The sequence below is a fragment of the Rhyacophila brunnea genome, unplaced genomic scaffold, assembly GCF_057557595.1.
Source record: "Rhyacophila brunnea isolate RB1 unplaced genomic scaffold, BYU_Rbru_1.0 scaffold_4, whole genome shotgun sequence".
NCBI classification, from domain to species: Eukaryota; Metazoa; Arthropoda; class Insecta; order Trichoptera; family Rhyacophilidae; genus Rhyacophila; species Rhyacophila brunnea.
The window spans coordinates 50,225,410-50,248,469 of NW_028233068.1; the positions used below are offsets into that span (position 1 = coordinate 50,225,410).

The 23,060-nt window shown below is 32.9% G+C and overlaps 1 protein-coding gene across 1 annotated transcript in view; it reads left to right on the top strand.

Annotated features, from left to right (window-relative positions):
- The first annotated feature begins 9,768 nt into the window (after positions 1-9,768).
- LOC147067485 (uncharacterized) overlaps positions 9,769-23,060 on the top strand; it is a 125,987-nt gene continuing 112,695 nt past the window's right edge. Inside the window, exon 1 of the mRNA XM_085954286.1 lies at positions 9,769-10,708. Within this exon, the coding sequence (XP_085810412.1) occupies positions 10,679-10,708 (30 nt within the window). The 5' untranslated portion in view covers positions 9,769-10,678. The remainder of the gene's footprint in view (positions 10,709-23,060) is intronic.

The window sequence follows — 23,060 nt, forward strand, 5'->3', positions numbered from 1 at the left end:
AGTTGAAATGTCAACCTTATTTCATCCACGCAATTGCAAAAGAAAATCCTTCATCCATGACCATGAGGCATTATAGGTTTATTAATACTGTATTCATGGTGAAGTAGTTGGTACTATAGGTTGCGATCGAGAAATCTCGTCTAGAGAATTCTCGAGAAATTATTTTTCTGAGAATTTTTCGAGAAATAAATTTTCAGAAATTTCTCGAGAAATCATCAATGCGATTATAAATCGAGAAATTGTTATTACGCTACGCTGTCAACTGCAACTACATTTTTTAAAATATGCCGGTACAAAATATTTTAGAAAAGCAAAACATCAAAGCCGTCGATGTAAAATTTCTTTAAAATGTCGATGAAAAAAATTTTGTCCGGAAAAAATTAAAATTAATTATAGAGCTAAAAAAAGATCTCGGCTTAGATTCTGAATGGAATTTTTTTGTATTTTTTTGACCATAAAACCTAGAAATAGAACATTCAGTTAGTAAAATATTAGCAAATAGTAATTTCATAAAAATATTGATTTCTCAAGAAAATCGAGGATTCAAAATAACAATCTAGAATTCTTGGTAAAACAAAATATTCTTGATTTCGAGAATTCTCGAATCTCGAGAAAAAAGTAACAGTTGGCCCCTACTGTGCCCGCCTCTGAAGCAAAAAATATATTTTTTTTGTTTGCTTATGTGTGCGTGATTTCAAGCAACGGGTTGTAAAGGTAAACCATTTTACGTTGGCACTATAAGCGATTTCTAGCAAAACTATTTTTCAATCATGGCTTAGTAACGTGGATGTGAATTTTTTTTATACTAAGATGTCGGTTTTTTCTAATGATGCGGTATCCGGTTCGTGATAAAGCGTCAAGTTTTAATTAATTTATTCGCTCCTTCATTTGCTGCCCTGTACAATTTGTTGCCTCTAAGCAAATCATGATCTGCCTACCCACACGGAACCTCACTGAATAAACCTCTTTGTCGATTCTAGGATAACTACAAAACTGTAAGACTAAAAAATACGTTCGATTCACATCATTTTATTTCAATTCAAAAACCATTAATTTAATGTTTTTTTTTTAATATAACCATAAAATTCAAAATAAAATAACAATTTGCAAATATTAATTATATTACGCTGTTTAAATAATTGTTTTTATTTGTTACAATCTACTTAGTTTAGGTTAGATATATTATTATAATTTATTATTGAACTGCTCTTTTAAAATATATTTTTTTAAATTATTTATTTATTCAATCATACACATTTTTGAAAACAATGTGCATTCATAATATGGCTTCTGTTAACACAAAATTGTGCTCACATCCCAGAAATAATATCTTAGCATAACCAAGTCTATTTCAAGGAACGAGAAAATATAATATTCCCAAGAAAGGGCAAGTCGGATAATAACCTTGCCGAGAAAAATAATAAAATTAATTAAACCGCGCAATAGAATCTTTCAATATTGTTTGTATGGTTTAATTACAAAACAGGAATAGTCTCGGTATATTTCTTTTCTGGTACTCATACTCATAAGAATTCAAGAATAAAATAATTATTATTTTCAACATCTGTTATTTTAACATAGATAACTTGAAAATACCGCACATATATAACCACTAGAAGAAATTATGGTACTGTTCGGTTATCAGGAATACAGCGGAAAACACATTTTGAAAATAGCCGATAAACTGGATAATTTGTTAGGTTAACCCAACCAAACCTAACCTAACCTAACCTAACCTAACCTAACCCAACCTAACCTAACCTAACCTAACCTGACCTGACCTAACCTGACCTAACCTAACCTAACCTAACCTAAACTAACCCAAACTAACAAATAATCCAGTATATCGGGTATTTTCAAAATGTGTTTTCCGCTGTATTCCTGATAACCGAACAGTACCGAAATTATTATTGACTATCGGTTTCTGTATATATTCCGTCTAAAAGAAATGGTTTATTAATAATTGTTAGCAAGTTCAAGTAGACGTTATAACTAAAATATCTGGCGAGAGTCCGGGCGTCGGTTACTGATTAATGTAATTTATACTCCTTGATTTAATACACAGAATTTGATCGTCAATAATAACACGATTTGATAAGCATTTCATGTAGGACCTACTAGTTTAAATTGTCGCAATTAGATAGAAGGCTCGTAGCATAATTGGTTATAGCACATTGGCGCGATACCAGTGGTTATACGGGCTCAAATCACGTCGAGCATCGTATTTTTTTCATATGATTTTTTTCTAGTGGGTTTATATCTGAGGTGTTTTCAAGTTATGTATGTTCAATATATTATGGAATGTTACATTCTCAAAATCTTGTGAATAATTCGTTGATTAAAAGAAATGGTTTATTAAAAATCTGTTATTTTGTCTGAGACCAGATTTCTAGAGCCATGACGAACGGTCGGTTATTTTTTTCCAATGGGTTGCGCAGTGCATTTTTTTTAAATCGCCAAGACCACATAGCATTGGTGAGGGGTGGAGGTAGGCTGTTAGGATTCGACATAAATAGGGCACACTAAACACTTTGTCAGTCAAACTTATTTGTTTATTTATTTTATTATTTTTTTTAACAATTTTTAACCAGTTCAACTAAACTTAGTAAAAGTAAAATCTTTCTGGAATCACAATTTAATCTTGTAATAAAAATATTTCGCATGATTCCCTCCAAAATATAATATATATAATCCAAAATCTTTGTTGTAAAGATTTTTTAGTAAATACAACACGCGATACGGATTCCAAAATAGCCCAGATAGGCTTCAGTCGAATAATCATTTATTTATTGAAACGGATAACTTAATTCGTAATTCGTCAGGTGGGTAGGCTTCCCTCTGCCCAATGACGTAGAAAAATACCCCATCTCTCATAGCCATCTCATAATTCATAAGGCATTTCAATTACGGAAATAGACATTCAATTAACTATTCATACCAAAATATTTTTCATTATAACAACATTTTTCGTCTAAGAGAATCTTATAAAATCAAAAAAATGTACTTAAATTAGATTAATATTAATATTTACCATTTGGCAGATAAATATATTCTGTGCTAAATATTTTTCTATATATTCCAGAAGTTTTCGATCTTTTTCGTTCCACTGTGCCGCTAGTGCCTGGAGATTTTTAGGGGGTCCTGTAACGAATTCCCAAAATAATATTTCTATATAATTTTCTTGCAAATTTGTTCCGTGCATAGTAAGTAAAGTCGCCAGCATTAAAAAAGGTGTGTTTTTTATTATAATTGTTATCGATAGTTAACCACTTTTAATTTGATTGATCTTTTGTGATAAAAAACATGGTAATTGTGAATTATTTTTATTGGACCGTAAATTAAGGAGGTACCTTAATTTTTGATCTAACGGGAAATATTATTTATCTGTGTGTCCAAATCTATGAATCTTCTCTGATGGACCCAGTTTGACAACATCTATTATATGGCGAAGTATCCTTTTTTGTTCGTTGGTTTATTTTGTGGTCTGTCCACATTATCTTCTTCTTTGCCCATATCCGCCCTTTAGCTGGAGCATATGGACACCACGCGGCGCCTCCAAGAATCCCTGTCGCTCGCCAGTCTTCTTGCTTCGTTCCAGGTATACACTCTGTAGATTGTATTGAGCGGCCTTCCAGGACGCCGGAATCCGGTCGGCTTGAAGAACAGGCAAGCCAGGTTAAAGTTCTCTTCTGGCATCCGCAGCACGTGGCCAAGCCAGGTCCAACGTCGCCTCTTCACTTTCAGTGTGATGAGAGGCTGCTTGGTACGTTCTCTTATCTCCTCGTTGCTCCTAAAGTCATCCACCGCACACCCAGTATTCGTCGCAAACATCTGTTTTCGAAGCTCAGTATACGGTTGCTCTGAGCCTTCGTAAGGTGCCATGATTCGCTACCGTAAAGCAGCACCATTAGAAGGCAAGCGTCGAATAGGCGGCATTTGGTTTTGACCGAGTACAATCGTGAGTCCCAGACATTTCGCATCGAGTTGAATGTTGCTCCAGCCATTCCCATTCGGATAGCGAGCTCTTTCTGCAAAATGCCATCTCCCGTGATGTGTACCCCCAGGTACTTGAAGCTGTCGACGCTCTCGACGTTTTGTCCATCGCTAATCAGAGGGAAATCTGGATCAGGACAGGTACTATTGCACAAGACCACATTATACCCGCCCGTAAAACTATTGTATCATCAAACTGATTATATTCAACAAAGAATGGGTGCAATAAAAGGAACTAATAGAGGCCTTTATCAGGGAATAGATCAACCTCTGTTGAAGATTGTGTATTTATTATTTTACCATAGACCAGCATTTTGATAGATAATTTAAAACCATACGACTACGCTTTCCTTGTTATCTTTACATGTTCTTTGGATGAGTTGATAGCCAAAGCCATTACCTAGATGTACATTTCTCAATACTGTATCTATTTCCAAACGATTGGCATGAAAGAAAATGTAATCATTGTTAATTCACGTAAAATATAGGACTAAGGAACGGAAGATTTTATTCATATAGAAAATTAAATAATAATCCAGGTGAAAAGTTGTATTATTATGATTGTTTCTAATGTATTTTACAACGTTTTTATTAGCTCGTATTCTTGTTTGTCCGGTGGTTGTTAGTCCAGTACAAATCTTGCAAGCGATTTTTAAATAACTTCCCGACTAGCTAGACATTTGAAACTTTTAGAATATATCAGAACACGATGCCAATGCATTTTTAACCATCTTTAAGCAGAATTGAATTCATTTTCAATTAATTCTGTTTTGTATGGAAAGTTATTTCAGAAAAATCCGTAAAAAGTAAAAGACTATTATTGGTTGCTAAGAGGGTGGTCCTAGCAACTAAATTATTAATATATACCTGCGTTACTATGAAAATCAAAATAAAATGTCAAAATGACATTTCAGTATTCTATATTTGTTTGTTTGTTTGCTTTTTATTTGAGCTATTGAGCATAATAATTCAACAGAAAATTTAAAAACGTTGTATATAAAAAGTTCTTTTTATCTTGTAATTATTCTTAATGCTTTTTATGCTAATGTGGCAGGCAGGTTACATGCTAGTTGGTTACCAAAAAAGAGGTCATGAGCATTTTTTTCACCATGAAGTTTTTGAAATCTTGAAATCAAACTAACTACAATTTCTCCACTTCGCTGCGGCACACACTTTAAATACTACTGATTTAATGTAATAAGACAAAACCAGTCATGGAATATAAATGTTAAAAGTTACTATAATTAATAATATTTTATCAAACATACAGTGTGTTGTTATTTTAATCACATGCCTAGCAAATGCATTTTATGTTGTTTTGTTGCATTGTAATGTGTTACGATTTAGAGTATGGTCCTAATATTATTATATATTATATTATGATAATACATCTATCTATAAGAATACATCTGTTAACAGCCTACTTTGGGGGGCGACCAAGTTTCTCACCGAACTATAGGGCTTAAGATAATGATTATAATCTCAAATCAATCACTTCATAGTTTTAACAAATTCATGACAATATTATACTTTTAGATAAAATTTTATATTTCTTTAGATAGCCAATTTGAAATAAATTTAAAAAAAAACATTCATTTGGCAAAACGGAGTAGATACCTTTATAAGTTTATTGATTCAAAATACCTACTGACAAAGAAAATTTTTGTCAATTAAATATTCAAAAATTCCGCATACTAATTGTATATTATAACACCTAGTGGTGTTTATATACATATATCCTTAATTTTAAACGCTTTTTATCTAAAAATATATTTTTTTCAGTTATTTTTTTATGATATTGTTTAATTGTATTGAATTTCATTTAAAAATCGCCATTGGTCACCTCCGTCATAATATTTTAGAGCAATTTTTCCGAATTTATTTACACCTGTCAAATTTAAGATAGAAAAACGTGTCAGCCATTTTAGTTGACCTGTCAAAATATTTGACGTTCCTATTTTAGCGTTTTTATGGTGGTGGGCGTTGGGGAAAATTTCTCTAAAGAACGCCACCGTCTAAGAAAGATCCAATACACTATTAATGAGCGCTTAATACCATTTTTAAATATCTTTTTATTTTAGAATGAATTTTGTTTATATACCTACAGAAAATTACAAAAAATAACTGATATATAGATAAAAAAGAATATAGGTACTTGATACATTAATACATATTATGATTTGTCTTACATAATTACTTCCATCTTTCGTCACATACGCAAGATCTTGTAAATTTTCCGTCACAATTTTGACATGCGATTCACCTCGCTACGCCACCGTAGACGCACTTGAATTGGATGTGGAGACATCATCGATGGTATAGGAAAATAAAATAAGGTAAGAAAGTATACTTACCTGCACAATAAATAATTTAAATGCCTTCATATCATATACTTATGGGCTCAGATATTATAGGCACAGAGGAAAAATAACATTAATAAAAAACACCGTCTTTGTTTGTCTCAGTTTGTCAACTAAAATCTGCAATGCCCACGATAGCTGAGTACCCGGTTCGAATTCAGGGTTTGGAACATTCACATGTTGTTTTACGTTATATGATTGGACCCAGAGTATGGACCTGATAGGCTGAGTAAGTAGCTGATATCAATTTCTCGTAAAAAGAAAACATTTACATTTTTTTTTTTGGCTTAAGAGGGGCTCGGCGTGGCGTATCGACTAGCCAAGTGAGATAAACATACATCAAAAAATTGCACTAATGGTAAAAAAATGTGTGGTTGTGCAATACAATTTTGGGTTATTGTTTGTCGATTTTCATTCTTCATTCACTTCATTCAAATATACAAAAAAATCGCCAAAATATACACTGAATAACTACCCTTAATTATTTTACCTCGAACACCACTTGGAATACGCAACTGTAGATCGTCACATTATCTTTAATTAACCGTTGTGATAGGTAGGGGGCCCGCCAAAGATTCTAGCCTGGGGGCCCGCTACAGGGTATGGGGGCCATGGAAGGGACCATCCATCAAACGTTGGCGAGTAAGCCAAGAGCACACATTATATATTACAGTGTTAATGATTATCTAATTAGTAAATCTTAAAGATATGACAAAAATATATTTAATATAATATATAATTGATTATTTTGAGGACACTTTCCGCCCCAATTAGAGAAACAGCGTCAAGTGTGTGTGCATGTTTGATTTACAGCTTAACTATCATTTGTACGTATATATGTATATATATGGGGGAGACGGTTTTGATATAAAACGTACTGCCGGCAAAATAATGGCTCCGTGGGGTGGGGAGTGGTGAGCTCAGAATCGAGTATGGGGTGCGGTCGATAGCAGCAGCGACTGTGCGCGCGCACCTCACGAAAAATTTAAGCTCGCGGTGATGCAAGGTGAATTATAATATTTTTTTTTTTAAGTTATACCTACTTCTTTTGGGACGTTTAGTAGAGAGTGAAATTGAGACGTTACGAAAGTGCGCGACAGTATGAAGTTAGCTGCGAATCAGTCAGCTGTATACAAACGCAAGTTTGATAGTAGAATTGTTCCGTTGCTTAGGCAATGAATTTATAATTGACTGCCATTTGCAATTCCTTACGTAAACATACGATTAAACGTCAGAGTGACAGTTGTTACTTTAAAAATAAAAACAACGAGAAATAATTATATAATTTAGTAATATAAGTTAGAGTGTATAGAAATAAACCAATGGCACTCCAATAAGCGGTCCTTTTTCTTGAGTGTGTAATTTAACAAGATAATTAAGAGCTAGTCGAAGAATCTAGGTTATCGCAAGTTTTGTTTTGTTACGCCAAAGAAGTATAACTTCTAACGTGCGTACATAAGTACACGCACCGATTTTTTATTATTTAAAACTAATGTGAGACATCAGGATAAATTAAAAATTCTTTCATTCAAAAAAAAAAAAAAAAAAATGATCTTGCAAATAATTGCATGTGCGTGCACAAAACTATTATCACGGCGATGGACTTTATTTCGTCACCACATATTAACATATTATAAAGTCTAATAATGGAGTGTCTTCTATTAAAATATTGAATACCTAATTCAAGTTTACATATTATAAATTAATGCGTAATATCTGCTTATTTTCTTTTATCTATTCATGCATGCTGCAGCAACCATAAAATAACTAAATAAATGGAAACAATATATCTGTCAATAAAAGGTTATTAAGTTTTGTCTCAAATATTGGCAGCGGTCTATTTCCCTTAAAACATAAATGAGGAGTGTATATTTTTTGTTAAACGTATCAAATGGAATATCAAGAAATTTGTATCAAATAAATCTACGAATAAAAATACATCATCCATAATATAAATAACTATGAACATACATCATTTGGAAACATTTCTGATAAATATGTAACCAATAGAGAACAGATTTTTTTTTTGTTGAAAAAAATACGACATCCAGCAGGATTCGAATATGCGCCTCTCAAGATTCGCGCCCACGTTCATTGACCACTATGATCTAGGAATCATATTATCTAATTGCGACCAATTTTAACTATCTAGTGACATTGTGTACAAGACCGCATTTGCGGCATGGCAGGCGAGGTGGACCGCCTCCCCCAAGGTGCGGCACACTTACCGTTTTTTTCCAGACATATTTTGCAGACACCAAACTAGAAGACTCCAACCTTCGCACTGGATTAGCCAGTTCCTCACCGGCCATGGCAACTTCGCCGCTAGACTCCACGAGTTTGGCTTGATAGTAGATGGGCCGGGTTGTACCTGCGGGCATGGCCACCAAGATGTTGAACACATCCTCTGGGATTTCCCGCGTACGGAACTCGAACGAGCGGAGCTGTTTACCAGGGTCCGTCCTCACACGGGCCCGATTGGTCATAGAGATCTGATAGCAACCGAGGCCAACTTTGCGGCATTCGAGAAATTTGCAGCGTCGTATGGGGAGACTCATCCATTTCAATTCGTGACACTCAGTATGCGGGTACACAAAGCGCTTAACGTCAGCGGACAGTAGAGCCAGTCCAAAAAACAAAAAAAAAATCTTTCTTAACTTTCTTCTTTAAGCACTACTGTGCATGGTTGCAGCATCAGTCCCGTGCGGCTCCGTCTCGGGACGGAATGAGTACTTAAAATCACTTCTTTCAGATACGTTTAAAGCGTCATAGAAAGCGGCCGTGCATATCCACGGATGTGCATATAATATGACGGCTGATGGTGGGCACTTTAACGTAGGTTTCTGCAATACTTTATGAAGCGCTTTCTAAATTATGTTACTATTGGCAATCGGCTTGTGTATTTTAAATCTAAATCATGCATGTGAATAAAAAAATAGTTAATTAAATTACTGTGACTTAAAAAGACACCGAATAAATAACCATTATAATATTATGATTTTTTTTCTTTTATGATGTTAATTGACAATTATTGTTATTATTAAAGTTATATTTAAAGACATTTTATTAATTAAAATAAAACACAATATGTTGTACTTATTTCACTTAGTTTAATAATAATCAGGACCGGTTATCGTCCGCTTCAATGAGACATTGTCAACTAATAACATATATTATGACATATATAACCGATATGTATACCTACTAATAATACCTACGTATCTTTAGAAGTTCGATATTTTGTTTTAGTTTTTAATAATTGTTCTTTTTCTGATTTTGATCTTTAATATTCCACGTAAACTTATTAATATATTATGCCTTGAAAGAAGCTTTAGAAAAACATTGTCCTTGTTATGACACTACGAAACCACCCTTAAAAGGCGATAATTACGCATGCGCTGAACACCTCGCGCTCGGTGTACACTTGTTACAGCCCCCAGTGGAAACTCAGATATCTGTCTGACAGAATGTGACCTTCGTAGAATCGTTGTCAAACAAGAAAATAAAAGAAAAGAAAATGTCGCCGTGAAACGGCCGCATAGCCAACCGATCTATCTTAATTAGTGTAGTGTAATATTAATCATTCCAATAGACAATATCCGGGACTTTACGTCACGACATTCCGCGCGAATTTGCCGACGTTGAAATTTAAGTCTTTCCGGTTACCGCGATCATTGTAACGTTAGTCAAAAAGTAGCTTATTAATCATAAAATAAAGGCTTTAGCAACATAAATGAATCATAATAATAATCAACTATGCTTTATTAAAAATCCTTGTAATAAAAACACGCTATAAGTAAGTGATATTGATATTTTCCGTCGGTGTTTTTGCATACAATGGCCGCCCACCGTTGACATTTCTGGTAAAAACTGGAATCCGTTCCATTCGAAGCCTTGTGCGCGCCGCACATTGTTTGTTTGCGAAATAAGTAGCATCGGATATATATCGTTATCGTATTAATTCATACGGCGGAAGTGAAATGAAAATCTTTTACCGTTGCAATGCGGAAATCGGTGCCCTTGCGGAAAACTTGTGTCACACTTCAGACTGATCGATAAAAAGGACATGAATCATGCGAGAATATTCGCTTTTATGCATTAAAAACATTGAAACTGCGGACATATTACTGCTTAAAATCAACTAAAACATATGCTATAGAATTATTCGACGTTTTGTTGTGTTATTTCGTTAATTTTTGTTTTAAAATACGTGGTTTAAAGCCTTTAAACTGTCACGTTTTAATTGCGTTAGATGTTGTGAGTGTGTACATATTGCAAATAGACAAGATTTATCTCCAGAAGAAATACTAGAAAACTTTAACATCATGACTACCGAAACAGCAAATCCAAGCCAGGTATGATTTCTAAAATACTATCAATATTATGTTACCAATGTCATTGAAATAAACTAGTGTCACTAGTAGCATGTTAAAAAATACTAGTTGATGATACTTGTTTCGAAAAACAAAACCGATCCTGGTTTCAATAAAGTTATGGATAATTACGATACTAAACGATCTATATTGTGAAGATTTTGTATTTAGTGAAAACGCATACCTACCGGCATTTCCAGCGAGGCCGGGAAATAGATTGTCAAATATTACAAATTGTTAAAAAAAAAAATATTGATATGTTGTTATGTATGCTGTTCCTTAGAACTAATAGTATAGAAGTCACATTTCTATACATCGTTTTTTATTTACGTATATATATTTAAATACATTTCCATAATCTGTTAATGCTGAAAATATGTGAGACCAGTAATTCCAAAACAATGTTTCAATTATATTTTCAAACTAAAAGGGTAATTTTTCTAACTCCTCATGAAAAAAAATGTGCGAAAATACCTTCCAAACTTTTAATTCGAATGTACAGGTATATAAACTAAATTAGCAATGATAAATCCAGTCATACTACGGTGGTATACTAGAGGTAGAAAACGCCCGAAAAGGAGACCTAGAGGCCTCTGGATATACGAGATAATTAAACTTGGAGAAAATGTTGGCAATGGTATGCACAGTCAAGAGTTGAGAGGAAAGGAATTATCTTGTAGAGAATTTCATTAATTGAAATTGAGAGACAGATATTTATTATTTTAGTAATATGAACCCCAATTTTATTATAATATTGTATCCCCCACAATTCACAGTATATTTTATAATTTTATTTTACCGGCCTATAATACCGAAACTAGTAAATTAAACACTTGGCTATGAATAGTACAAATATATTTTCAGTGTATCTTTATTATCTATTATTCTTGAAAAAAAAATCTATGGCGTAGAAACAAAACCACCAGTGATAAATATTATACTTCGATCTAAAATACGAACTATTCTTTTTAACAATTTTTCACACAATATCTACACTGCAATAAAATAATATTATATTATGTAATTGATTGGTGAAACCATTATTTCAAGAGACATTTTAGGGATACCATTACCATCTTAATGAAAGACCGTAAAAGCATAACGTAGATCTAAAATCATATAATATTTAAAGCTGTGACATTTATAATATGAAATAATTACAAGATAAAAAGAACTTTTTATGTACAACGTTTTTAAATTTTCTGTTGAATTATTATGCTCAATATGCTCAAACTTTTACTTGATATGAAGTAAATAAAAAACAAACAAATATAGAATACTGAAATGTCATTTTGACATTTCATTTTGATTTCCATAGTAACGCACGTATATATTAATAATTTATCTGCTAGGACCACCCCCTTAGCAACCAATAATAGTATTTTACATTTTACGGATTTTTCTGAACTAACGTTCCATACAAAACAGAATTAACTGAAAATGAATCAAATTCTACGTAAAGATGGCCAAGAATGCATTGGCATCGTGTTCTGATATATTCTAAAAGTTTCAAATGTCTAGCTAGTCGGGAAGTTAGTTAAAAATTGATTGCAAGATTTGTACTGGACAAACAACCACCGGACAAACAAGAATACGAGCTAATAAAAACGTTGTAAAATACGCTTTATGTTAACCTTAGAGTAACAATATAAAGAGATTGGCTATTGTTTGGCAAAATGAAGCCATGTTTCTCAAACATAACGCAAAGTAGAACATCAATTTTATTATTATCAACTTAACTATGAAACGTTATACCATCATATTGCTTCTCAGTACGACAACCAAATTTAAACACAGCATAGGTAGTTAAACATATTTCTACTAAAATAATTACCACTAACTTTATATTTAACACAAAAATTTTAGCAACATGTGCCTGCAGTTTTTAAATGAATGTTATCATTCAAATCGATATTTACCGGCGAAATTTCCAAAAAAAAAAATTCTGCCGTAGAAATTCTATCTTATGCTAACGCATATTGCAAAGATATAAGCGTGCTGAATGCTTTTTCATTCGCACTTAAGGTTCGTTTTTGTTCATGCCTTGATGATAACAGTAATATTCCATCAAGAATACAATATTTTTCGGAAACTTTATGCCGTAGACAGCCATAGCCTATGATACACATCTGCCCACGCAACAATATTATTAAACATGTACTATATTTATGTGCTTCATTTGGTTCTACAATTGGAACTTGAATATTTCCTACGTGCTCTAAATGAAACAATTAGTAACGGAAAGCTCTATGACGTAGCTCTAAAACCGTAGAGGTCGTAATATTCGAAAAAAATATGCTATTATTAATTTTACCTAATTGTTATTCCCAAGTGTCTGTAAATATAGTCAATAGTATCTAATTATTGTTGGCCACGCGCTATGCTACATATTATTATTTTTATTTTTATAACCCTGCGACGCCCCTCAGGGGCTGAATATTAAACAATACGCCATCTGGCGATGACTCAACAACACTCCACGGGGTGAAATTTCAGCAATTTCACCCCCGCTCTTTTTTGCAATTAGGTCATATTTTGTAAACCTTTTTTTTATAATTGATAAATTTATCTATTTTTTATCGCTTTTTTATCTTAAATTCAAAGGTCGGTGTTACATTAATTACTCTTTTTTAACATTAATCTCCGCGAACTCATGAAATTAATATTTATTTGTTGGCGTCTCACCTTAGTTACCGCGATGAATTTTATACCGCCGTAAATCAACTATACATAATTTGAAAACATCTTATGCACATACACACTAGAAAAAATCATTTTGTAGAAAAAAATACGACACCCGACGGGACTTGAACCTGTATCTGCTGGATTCGCGCCAGTATGCTGTTCCAATTAAGTTACGGGCATTTTAGTTAATTACAACGATTTTAACTAGTAGTCGTTACATGAAATGCTTATCGAATTGCGTTATAATGTTGGCTATCGGTTTTAGTGTATTAAACTAAGGTAGGTATCAATTAATTCCTTAATTACTAACCGACGTTGCGGATTACTTCATTATTTAGTTATTATAACGTACTTAGACTTGCTAATAATTTAATAAACTATTTTCTTTATTCAACGAACAAGTCACAAGATTTGAGAATGTAACATTCTATATTTAATGAATATACATAATTATAAAACATATCATGCATAAAAAATCATTTTGTAGAAAGTTATAGTAGAAGAATGACAAAAATCACCAGCTATACGTCATATAAACTTGGTCTTCTACACTGCAGACGTGTCTATAAAAAATGGAATTCGCACTATACAGTATACGTCAACATTTATAGAAAAAGTGCGGTTATGCGTCTGGAACTGGAACTAAAAATTTCAATGATCTGATAAAACGGGATTACAGAAACTACACGCAAATACCGAGAAAACGTGAATTCTGGGCACGTACAATCTAGGTTATACTGTATTAACATTTATAAGGTGGAGTATAATAGAACAGCGTTCATACAATTATTTTATAAAGAGTATAAAAATGTCTAGTCATTTTTAATATTGTCAGAATTTTTCCAGTTGCTTGTGTTTGAAATTATTTTAAAATACCCACGTTATCTCATTCCACTCCAGTTGCGCAACATAACTTTAAACAAATAGCGGTTTCATTAATTTCGACTCAAAGTTTTTATTCTTTAAAGCTCAAAGTTCTTTAAACGAGTTTCAACATAAAAAATAAAAATCAATTATCGCGTAAACTTTTCGTGACCGCTAGGCAAATTTTCCAAACTAAATCTCGGTTAAAAATTTGCATAATTTTTTAAAAACTTTTTTCATTTCAAATCCAATTTGCTTTATTTTTTAAGAGAAATGGCAATTTGTGATAAAAGTTTCTTTTGTCTGACATATAAAGTATTTTCTTTATCTGTGTATAATAATTTATAAAAATTGAGTTTTACTTTCATTGTGTATTGTAACGAATTAGCCATCTGTCAATGATAAGCTATAGATTTTTCTTTACATCAGCAATCTACCATTAGTGGAAAAGGCGGGTGTGAATCAGTGTTGCCATCTTTTGCTATGCTGATTATAGTACAAAGGCGTAAAAATTATAGTATTTATAAAAAAAAGTATATAGTACTAATATATCTAAGATGCATTCTGCAGCTTTTTGGTCATATTGTTCCACGTTGACCGAATAACATGAAGACACTGGTGATTTTCGGTAGCTTCCAGGGAAGACGAAACCAAGAAAGAGCTTTAGCACACAGGACCTAACTAGGGGCAGGCTTCGTACAGCTCTCAAGAGGAAGATCGACAGAAGTGAAGAAAAAATGAGGTTATGTTCCTCAGTCATAAGGGAACGACCAAGAAGAGAGTCGTGTATATTGAAACTCGGCTATTCAAATGTAATACACAATACAAATAGAAATCATAGTAAGATTTTATATAATTGTTATCTAAATAATCTGCCAATCTAAAACTCGCCCAATTTATACTTGAACAGATTTATTTCGGTCTGGCTGTCATGATATCGTCTTTGCCCGACGTGCGCATACCTACAATTTAGGTGTAAATCCGAATGATTTATTTTTCCAATATCCTCCGACGTGATAACAAAGTGTCGAACCGTCTTTCAATTATAGTGGGTTACGAGGGTCCGGCAATTTTCTGTTGTATCGATAAAATCGGCCAGTAATAGGTTGTAAGATTCTATCTTTTCTATTATTTATTGACAGATTCATACGATAACGTTTATACCACTATCTCTAGTATCGATACGGTAATATATACAGACATTTTTATCACTGGGCGTCAACAACCCCTGGCCATGCCAGCAAATGCTCCGTGATTACAACAACGCGAATTGTCCAATTATCGCATATCGCTAATTCATATACGGTCAGCACATTCTGCAAGAGTGACAATACGTCTGTGATGGTCGATAACTCAGCGAAACGAAACATCGAGGTGGCAGCAATGCGACCGTCAGCATATTACCCAATTGTGACCTACATCAACAATAGATTGCCGGAATTTATCGAATATTCATTTCAATAAATAGCGAGTCACGGTTGATGGGAAATGCCACTCCACCAACACGCCTCGAATGGTGGTACTCTGTATCGTAACATCTCGGACTGAACAGATCTCACCGCGTGTTACTTTACACGGTTAACTTCACACCTGTCTTTGTATCTATTTGTCAGTGAATAAACGCTCTTCTTAAGTCACTCAAGTAACCTCCAACCAGTCTTTCATCTCCAACATCATCACCCTCACATATATAAATATACAGAAAATTATATATTGTATAAACGTATTTTTTAGTGAACAAAAAACCGGATTCGGAGTGGGGTAACCAGAATTATTATGGATTATATGACGAATATACTCAGATATATATATATATATATAGTATTGCGCTTACTGTGTCCAACTAATTCTGTATTCCTAGTCCAGCTGTTGCTACCATCAAAAGCATGTTGAAACTCAATGACGGGCCTTAACAGCAAAACTAGACAGGAAACTTTAGCTCATCACAGACACAGCAGTAGATTTGTTTCCACTTTTTTCTATCAAAACTTCCCTTTTTGTTAAAACTTCAATTCCCCCTACAACTTAAATGTCACCCTTGGTTTTCTCTGGCTGCCCCCATCCAAGTCAGCCGCAAACATCTTTAATCCAATTATAAACTTGTGGTAGTATCTTCAGATCAGTAAATATGTCAATAAATGTAATACATCTAGGGTCGGCCAGGTCTTGGTTGGTATTTACGATGTGTTGGCCCCCGTACATATTATACATTTTGCTTCTCCATCTCCCATCTCCATTCAGTTTTAAAAAGCCATTTAATGTAACAGGTGACATTGCATTTTTTCAATGTATTTTCAAATAAAGTAGATAATAATAATTAATAACAGCCACCCTTAAACAGTATTCTTGGGATTGCTGCCAAAAGTTGTTAAGTCGATAATTTAGACATTTAGAGTTAGCAACGGATTATGTGTCTATACTATATATAAATACGTATGCTAGAAAAAAAATCAAGGTCACCCGATATACAGAACTTGCACATAAAGCACAAATAAATTTGCATTATGCCTTATTTTACAAGGCAAATGGCAATTAGGTACTCCATATATCATGATTTCGAGCCTTACCAACTTTGGCAGTAACACCACGATTGTCCAAGTTATCATTAGTTATTCCGAATTGACAATACCTATGTCGTCTTAAAATATTTCGAATTTAAAAATACGGACTCACACATTTATATCTAGACATACAAAATATTTTTACCTCTCTATTCACATAATTCGCCAAAATATTATAAATATTTTTAAAAAATCCAGTAAGTACCTATTCAATTCCATATCATTTTGTAGTGAAACAATTTTTACTTATATCTCTTTTTCTCAACGCCCGAATTGATTTATATGAATCTCTAAAAAACTTTATGTATTACAATTTACAAAATAATATATATTATGTATAATATTAATGTATAATTAATGTATAATATATTTCATATTCTAAAAATATGAAAAATAACTTAATCCAGATTCAGAGAAGTATGTAGTTCCAAATATTTTGCAAAACACTTTCAAGAATAGCTCATTAATATTGGGTATAGCGAAAATAAGTATCCATATTTCTATATCATTCTGTAGTATAATAATTTCCATTTCATTCCGATTTTAATTTTTATAAGATACTGCATCTTACTCAATCACGAAAGGTTTAGTCTGACCACGAGCCTACACCAACTGAAAGACATATTTGGCCTAAAAAGTATTTTTGACAGGCTATCATTTTACTTTACAATACAGCATGCCACTCGTATAATGCAAAAAGCATAACTTTTTATTCAATCACGAAACACAATATTATTAGCGTGTTTTTTTGTATAATGGTGAATTTCAGAATCGCTTCGTCATCCTTCGCTTGACGGCCAACAAAAACTGATTACCTATCTCAAAGTTTTTGCATTATGTATAAGCTATAAGGCTAACATCAGCAGAAATTCAACGTAAACTCATAAACTAAAATCCATCTTGTTGGGTCAACTTATTTTAATCTCGGCAGTAAAAAATGTGAATAAATTTAAAACTTTCGATAGATATTTGTGTAGTTAATATATCAGTACATAAAATTTATACAATTTTGAATTCTTTGAAGCGCCACGTAGTATCTATTATACTTAATGCCCAGTTTATACTAACATAAATCTATCTAAATATTTAAAAAAAAATATAGTGGATCTATTATATCTGAGGCGTTTTCAAATTATGTATGTTCACTGAAGAATTATTCAATGATTATTAAATTATTAGCAAGTGCAAGTACATTATAAATAAAATTTGGAGAGATCCTGATACCGGTTAGTAATTATACTTCGATTCAAAAAACACAAGCCGTCTGCCAAAAAATAACGTAATTTGTGAAGCGCAAACTTCTAGTTAATTTCATTCCAATTAGATAGGATTTCAATTTCAATTCAATTTATTTATTTTTACATATTGCGGAATTACAAATTATAATTTTAAGACGTTCACAACGTGACATGAAACATTATTATAAAGAAGTAATAAAAGGGATAAAAATGAAAATATAAAAAGAGAACATACTATAAACACAAGCAGTGATAATACAATTATACATATATATAAGTTCAAAAAAGTACACTGAGTGTGCTAAGAAGACCCTATTTTAAGAATTTATTAAATAGCGGCTCAGTTTGTAAAGCATGTAGCTGCAGAATAATAGCGATCAGATATCTATTGTTTAATGTATCAAATTACTCTGCAGTAATATATTCCCAGCGAATCAATTGCCAGCAAACAACTCTTAGCTAGATCAGCAAGTTGATTGGCAAAATTAGATACGGTATATTACTACATCATATCACAGCACATTATATCATTACGGTGTATTAGCTGAATAATCATTTTTCATGCTATCATATTTTCCTACGATTGTAATAATAAATAATATTTCATTTCGCTACTCGATTTAAAACGCTGACTCTATAATTAGTCCAATATGAATTTAATGTTAACGTATTACTTTTTAGTAGACATTGGCGCAAATCCAGTGGATGCAGTTTCGAGTCACGCTGGGCGTCGTATTTTTTCAAAATCATACTTTCTAGTAGACATATTATCAGAGGTGTTTTCAAATTTTGTATGGTCAATAAATATATTTGTAAACATAAATATTCCATAAAACTGTTGCATAACTGCATTTGAAATGTTTCCATTTTTTGTTTGTATTCGGCCGCAGATGGAAAACATGTGCAAATATTTCCATAGTTCGTGGATGTGTTTTATTGTTTATATAATCGGACGTAGTTACGTATGATTTTAGTAAACTATATTTAATTGTGTAACAGTTTTTACACGTGTACACGTGCGTCAAGTTTCAAACAAATGATTGTAAACGTGCTTTTATGTAGCAACACATTTTGCAAATCATTTTACAATAATTTATATGTGGACATACTTCGACTGATCATAAGAAGTGGATATTACGTATAAAAAGAGGTATGTTTTATGATGGCTAATCATAAATAAAATAAATGAAAAATATACTATAATATTTTTCTTGAACCATAATATATCATAATTAGCATTTAGTCACTAAATTATTAAATTCCTTGTAATTAACTTTTTATGTAAATAGTAAGCTTTCCTCAAAAATATTCTATATATCTTTTATTCATTATTATAAATTATTAACTAGTGTACATAAAACTGGTGCAAATAATCTAAATGCCATAATTTCTTAATTATCTTATATTTGCTAGTATTCTGTTCATAGTGTCAATTAATAAGTATTGCCCATAGGATAGAAAATGTTAGAACAATAATTATCGGGTGTGGTTGTGGGGAATCAGATGGTTAGCGATGTCTACTATATATCTTGATATTGAACATATATCAGAAAAATAACACATATTATACGATGTAATATACATAAAATATTGGTAGTGATGACCCATTGAGGTAGATAAAGCATGCACTACAATCTACATACACGTGACACATTCTAAGGCATAAAGCCCATTGACGCAGCGAGTGGGGCGCTCGCGCAAAATTTCTACAAGTGGCGCGTAAATCGTCGAAAATACAACGTAATCAAATACGCCAGCGCACACTGGATTTGACGACGCCTTGTGCCCGCGTGCCGCATGAGTCACCGTTTTTTGCTTCTCAGCGATACGATTTAACGAAAATACAACGGAGTCCATTCATTGAACACAGCAAGCAAAATCACGCTCCTCGAAGCGTCGTTGATAAGACGGGCGAGAAGCCATTATTAAGAACAGTGTACGCTTTGTTTAGTTATTGCGTGTCCGATATTTAATTACAAGCCCCGAGAAATAATATAATATTTTTATCGCTTTGTTATGAGAGACGCTGTAATAATAATTATTTTGTGCTTCTTGGGCCCCTTATTACATAGGTGAAGGGTAATGCGCGGCAAGAGGCGTGTGATTATGGTTATGAATATACGCTTCTTACGCCGACTGCGCCCGCTCGTCCGTCTTGATGGGCTTTATGCCTAAAGGGCATCAAAATAAGACGGAAAGAGAATACATACAACTTACTTTTGAGAGAAGGTTTTTTAGAATGACACATAACGGATTTTTTTTGATCATATCCGATCCTAGTAAGATCATAATTTTATGGGCCTCCATAGAGTAGATATTTGTATTAACAGATATTTGTTTTTATGAGAAACGGATGTTAGCCACTTGCCCAATCTATTAGGTCCATACTCTGACTCAAACACAAAGTGAAAAACAATATGTTTATTTGCCAGACCCAGGATTCGAACCTGGAACCCACAACATCATAGGCCGATGCTTAAGCCGCTCGGTCATCGTGGGAGTAGAACGTTATAACGGAATAGCCGATAAATAATGAATTGAATCTAATTGAAATATTACTGTCTAGTGTCTACAATTAATAATCGTCGCATCTGAAACGCCAGATTTTTTAAATACGTATAAATTACTACTGGATAAAATGGTGAGCGAGGGTTCAATACTATTCTGCTATATGTAATTTAAAGAAATGTTTACGGCCATGATGTACACGTACAATTTACCGGACACAACTGGCGTCAAATCTCATAAACAAAATACACTTGTAGCCATTCTCTACCATTGCTATTATTTATATATCATTTTACAATCAGCTGTCACATTAAATAAATATACAAAAGCGTGTTATTACATTTAAGTAAGCATATCCCTTTAACGATACAAAACATGAAATAAACTTGTATTATGATTCACACAAAAGCTTAACCTTGTATAGATTTTGATACATTAAATATCACTCAAACAATAATAGTTATGATTGCTTTCTATAGTAGAACACAGTGTGTGGTATATTATCATATGGGCTAGTTCTACGCTAATTCAAGTTATGTAAGTTAACTTTGGCGTTTACTCATATCGATCGTAGTTAAATCAGAAAAGCGCGTGCTGAAAATGCGTAAGTAGAAAAAGTTTTCACACAGTTAGGTAAGCGTTTAGGCGTTGCTCCTACCTATGTATAAATTGTAGTGCAGGCTTAACTAACATAACACAGACTTGTCGACGTCGGAAAATTGAATTGACGCAAGCAGCGCACGTCATTTTACGGAAACGTTCAAACAGAGTACATGTTTAACAGCCGCTTATACTCATAATGCTTGAAGTTTAAATCGAACCTAATATTTTACCACGTTTTTATTAGCTCGTATTCTTGTTTGTCCAGTACAAATTTTTTCGGTACTGTTCGGTTAAAGCGGATACAGCGGAAAACACATTTTGAAAATAGCCGATAAACTGGATTATTTGTTAGGTTAACCTAACCTAACCTAACCTAACCTAACCTAACCTAATCTAACCTAACCCAACCTAACCTAACCTAAACTAACCCAAACTAACAAATAATCCAGTTTATCGGCTATTTTCAAAATGCGTTTTCCGCTGTATCCGCTTTAACCGAACAGTACCATTTTTTCTTGTTTGTCCAAGATTTGTATTGGACGATTGAAGATTTTTAACTAACTTTCCGACTAGCCAGACATTTGAAACTTTTAGAATATATCAGAACACAGCGACAATGCAATCTTTTAATACTTTTATCCATCTTTAAGCAGAATTGAATTCATTTTCAGTTAATTCTGTTTTGTATGGTGGTTGCTAAGGGGGACCTAGCAACTAAATTATTAATATATACGTGCGTTACTATAGAAATCAATATGAAATGTCAAAATGACATTTCAGTATTCTATATTTATTCAGTATTTCTATCAAGTACAAAAAAAGTATTTATTAATATATAGAATTGTCAAGTTTATATGATTCAACAGAAAATTTAAAAACGTGGTATATAAAAAGTTCTTTTTATTCTTGTAATTATTTTATAATACAACTAGCTGAAGTACCCGGCTTCGCACAGGGTCGCTCCGTGGTTATATTTATCTTAGATATTTGAAAAATAATAAGAGGTAATTATTTTTTTAATATTAAAATATCTGTGTAATACAATATGGCAATATGAAAATAATTCTAATAGGAGTAAAGGTCAAACATAAGAACACTAAATTAAAATCGAATCCAAAATATGAAAACGTTATTAATGTTATTAATATGTAGTAAAAAAAAAACAAAATTGGATGGAAAAAACAAACAACAAACTTTGTATTTTATATAATAATAATTTAGAAACCTTCGCAGGTGTGCGCACAACAACTGACAAAAGTTTCATCGCAATCGGATGAATGGTATAGGAGCGCATACGAATAGTAGAAGAAGATGATTTTCTAAATCAGAAATCTTTGTGGGCATGTGCATGACAACTCACCAAAGTTTCATTGCAATCGGATTAATGGTATAGGAACGCATACGAATAGAAGAAGAAGAAGAAGAAGATGGTTGTACTAATTCAAAAACCTTCGCGGGCGTGCGCACAACAACTGGTCAAAATTTCATCACAATCGGATGAATGGCATAAGAACGCATACAAATAGAAGAAGAAAAAGATGATTGTACTAATTGAGAAACCTTTGCGGGCAAGGGCACAACACTTGATCAAAATGTCATTGCAATCGGATGAATGGTGTAGGTACGAATTCGAATAGAAGAAGAAGATGATGGTTTTACTAATTCAGAAACCTTTGCAGGCGTGCGCACGACAATTCACCAAAGTTTCATTGCAATCGGATGAATGGTATAGGAACGCATAGGAATAGAAGAAGATGGTTGTACTAATTCAGAAACCTTCGCGGGCTTGCGCACAACAACTGGTCAAATTTTCATCGCAATTAGATGAATGGTATAAGAACGCATACGAATAGAAGAAGATAGAATGAAGAAGAA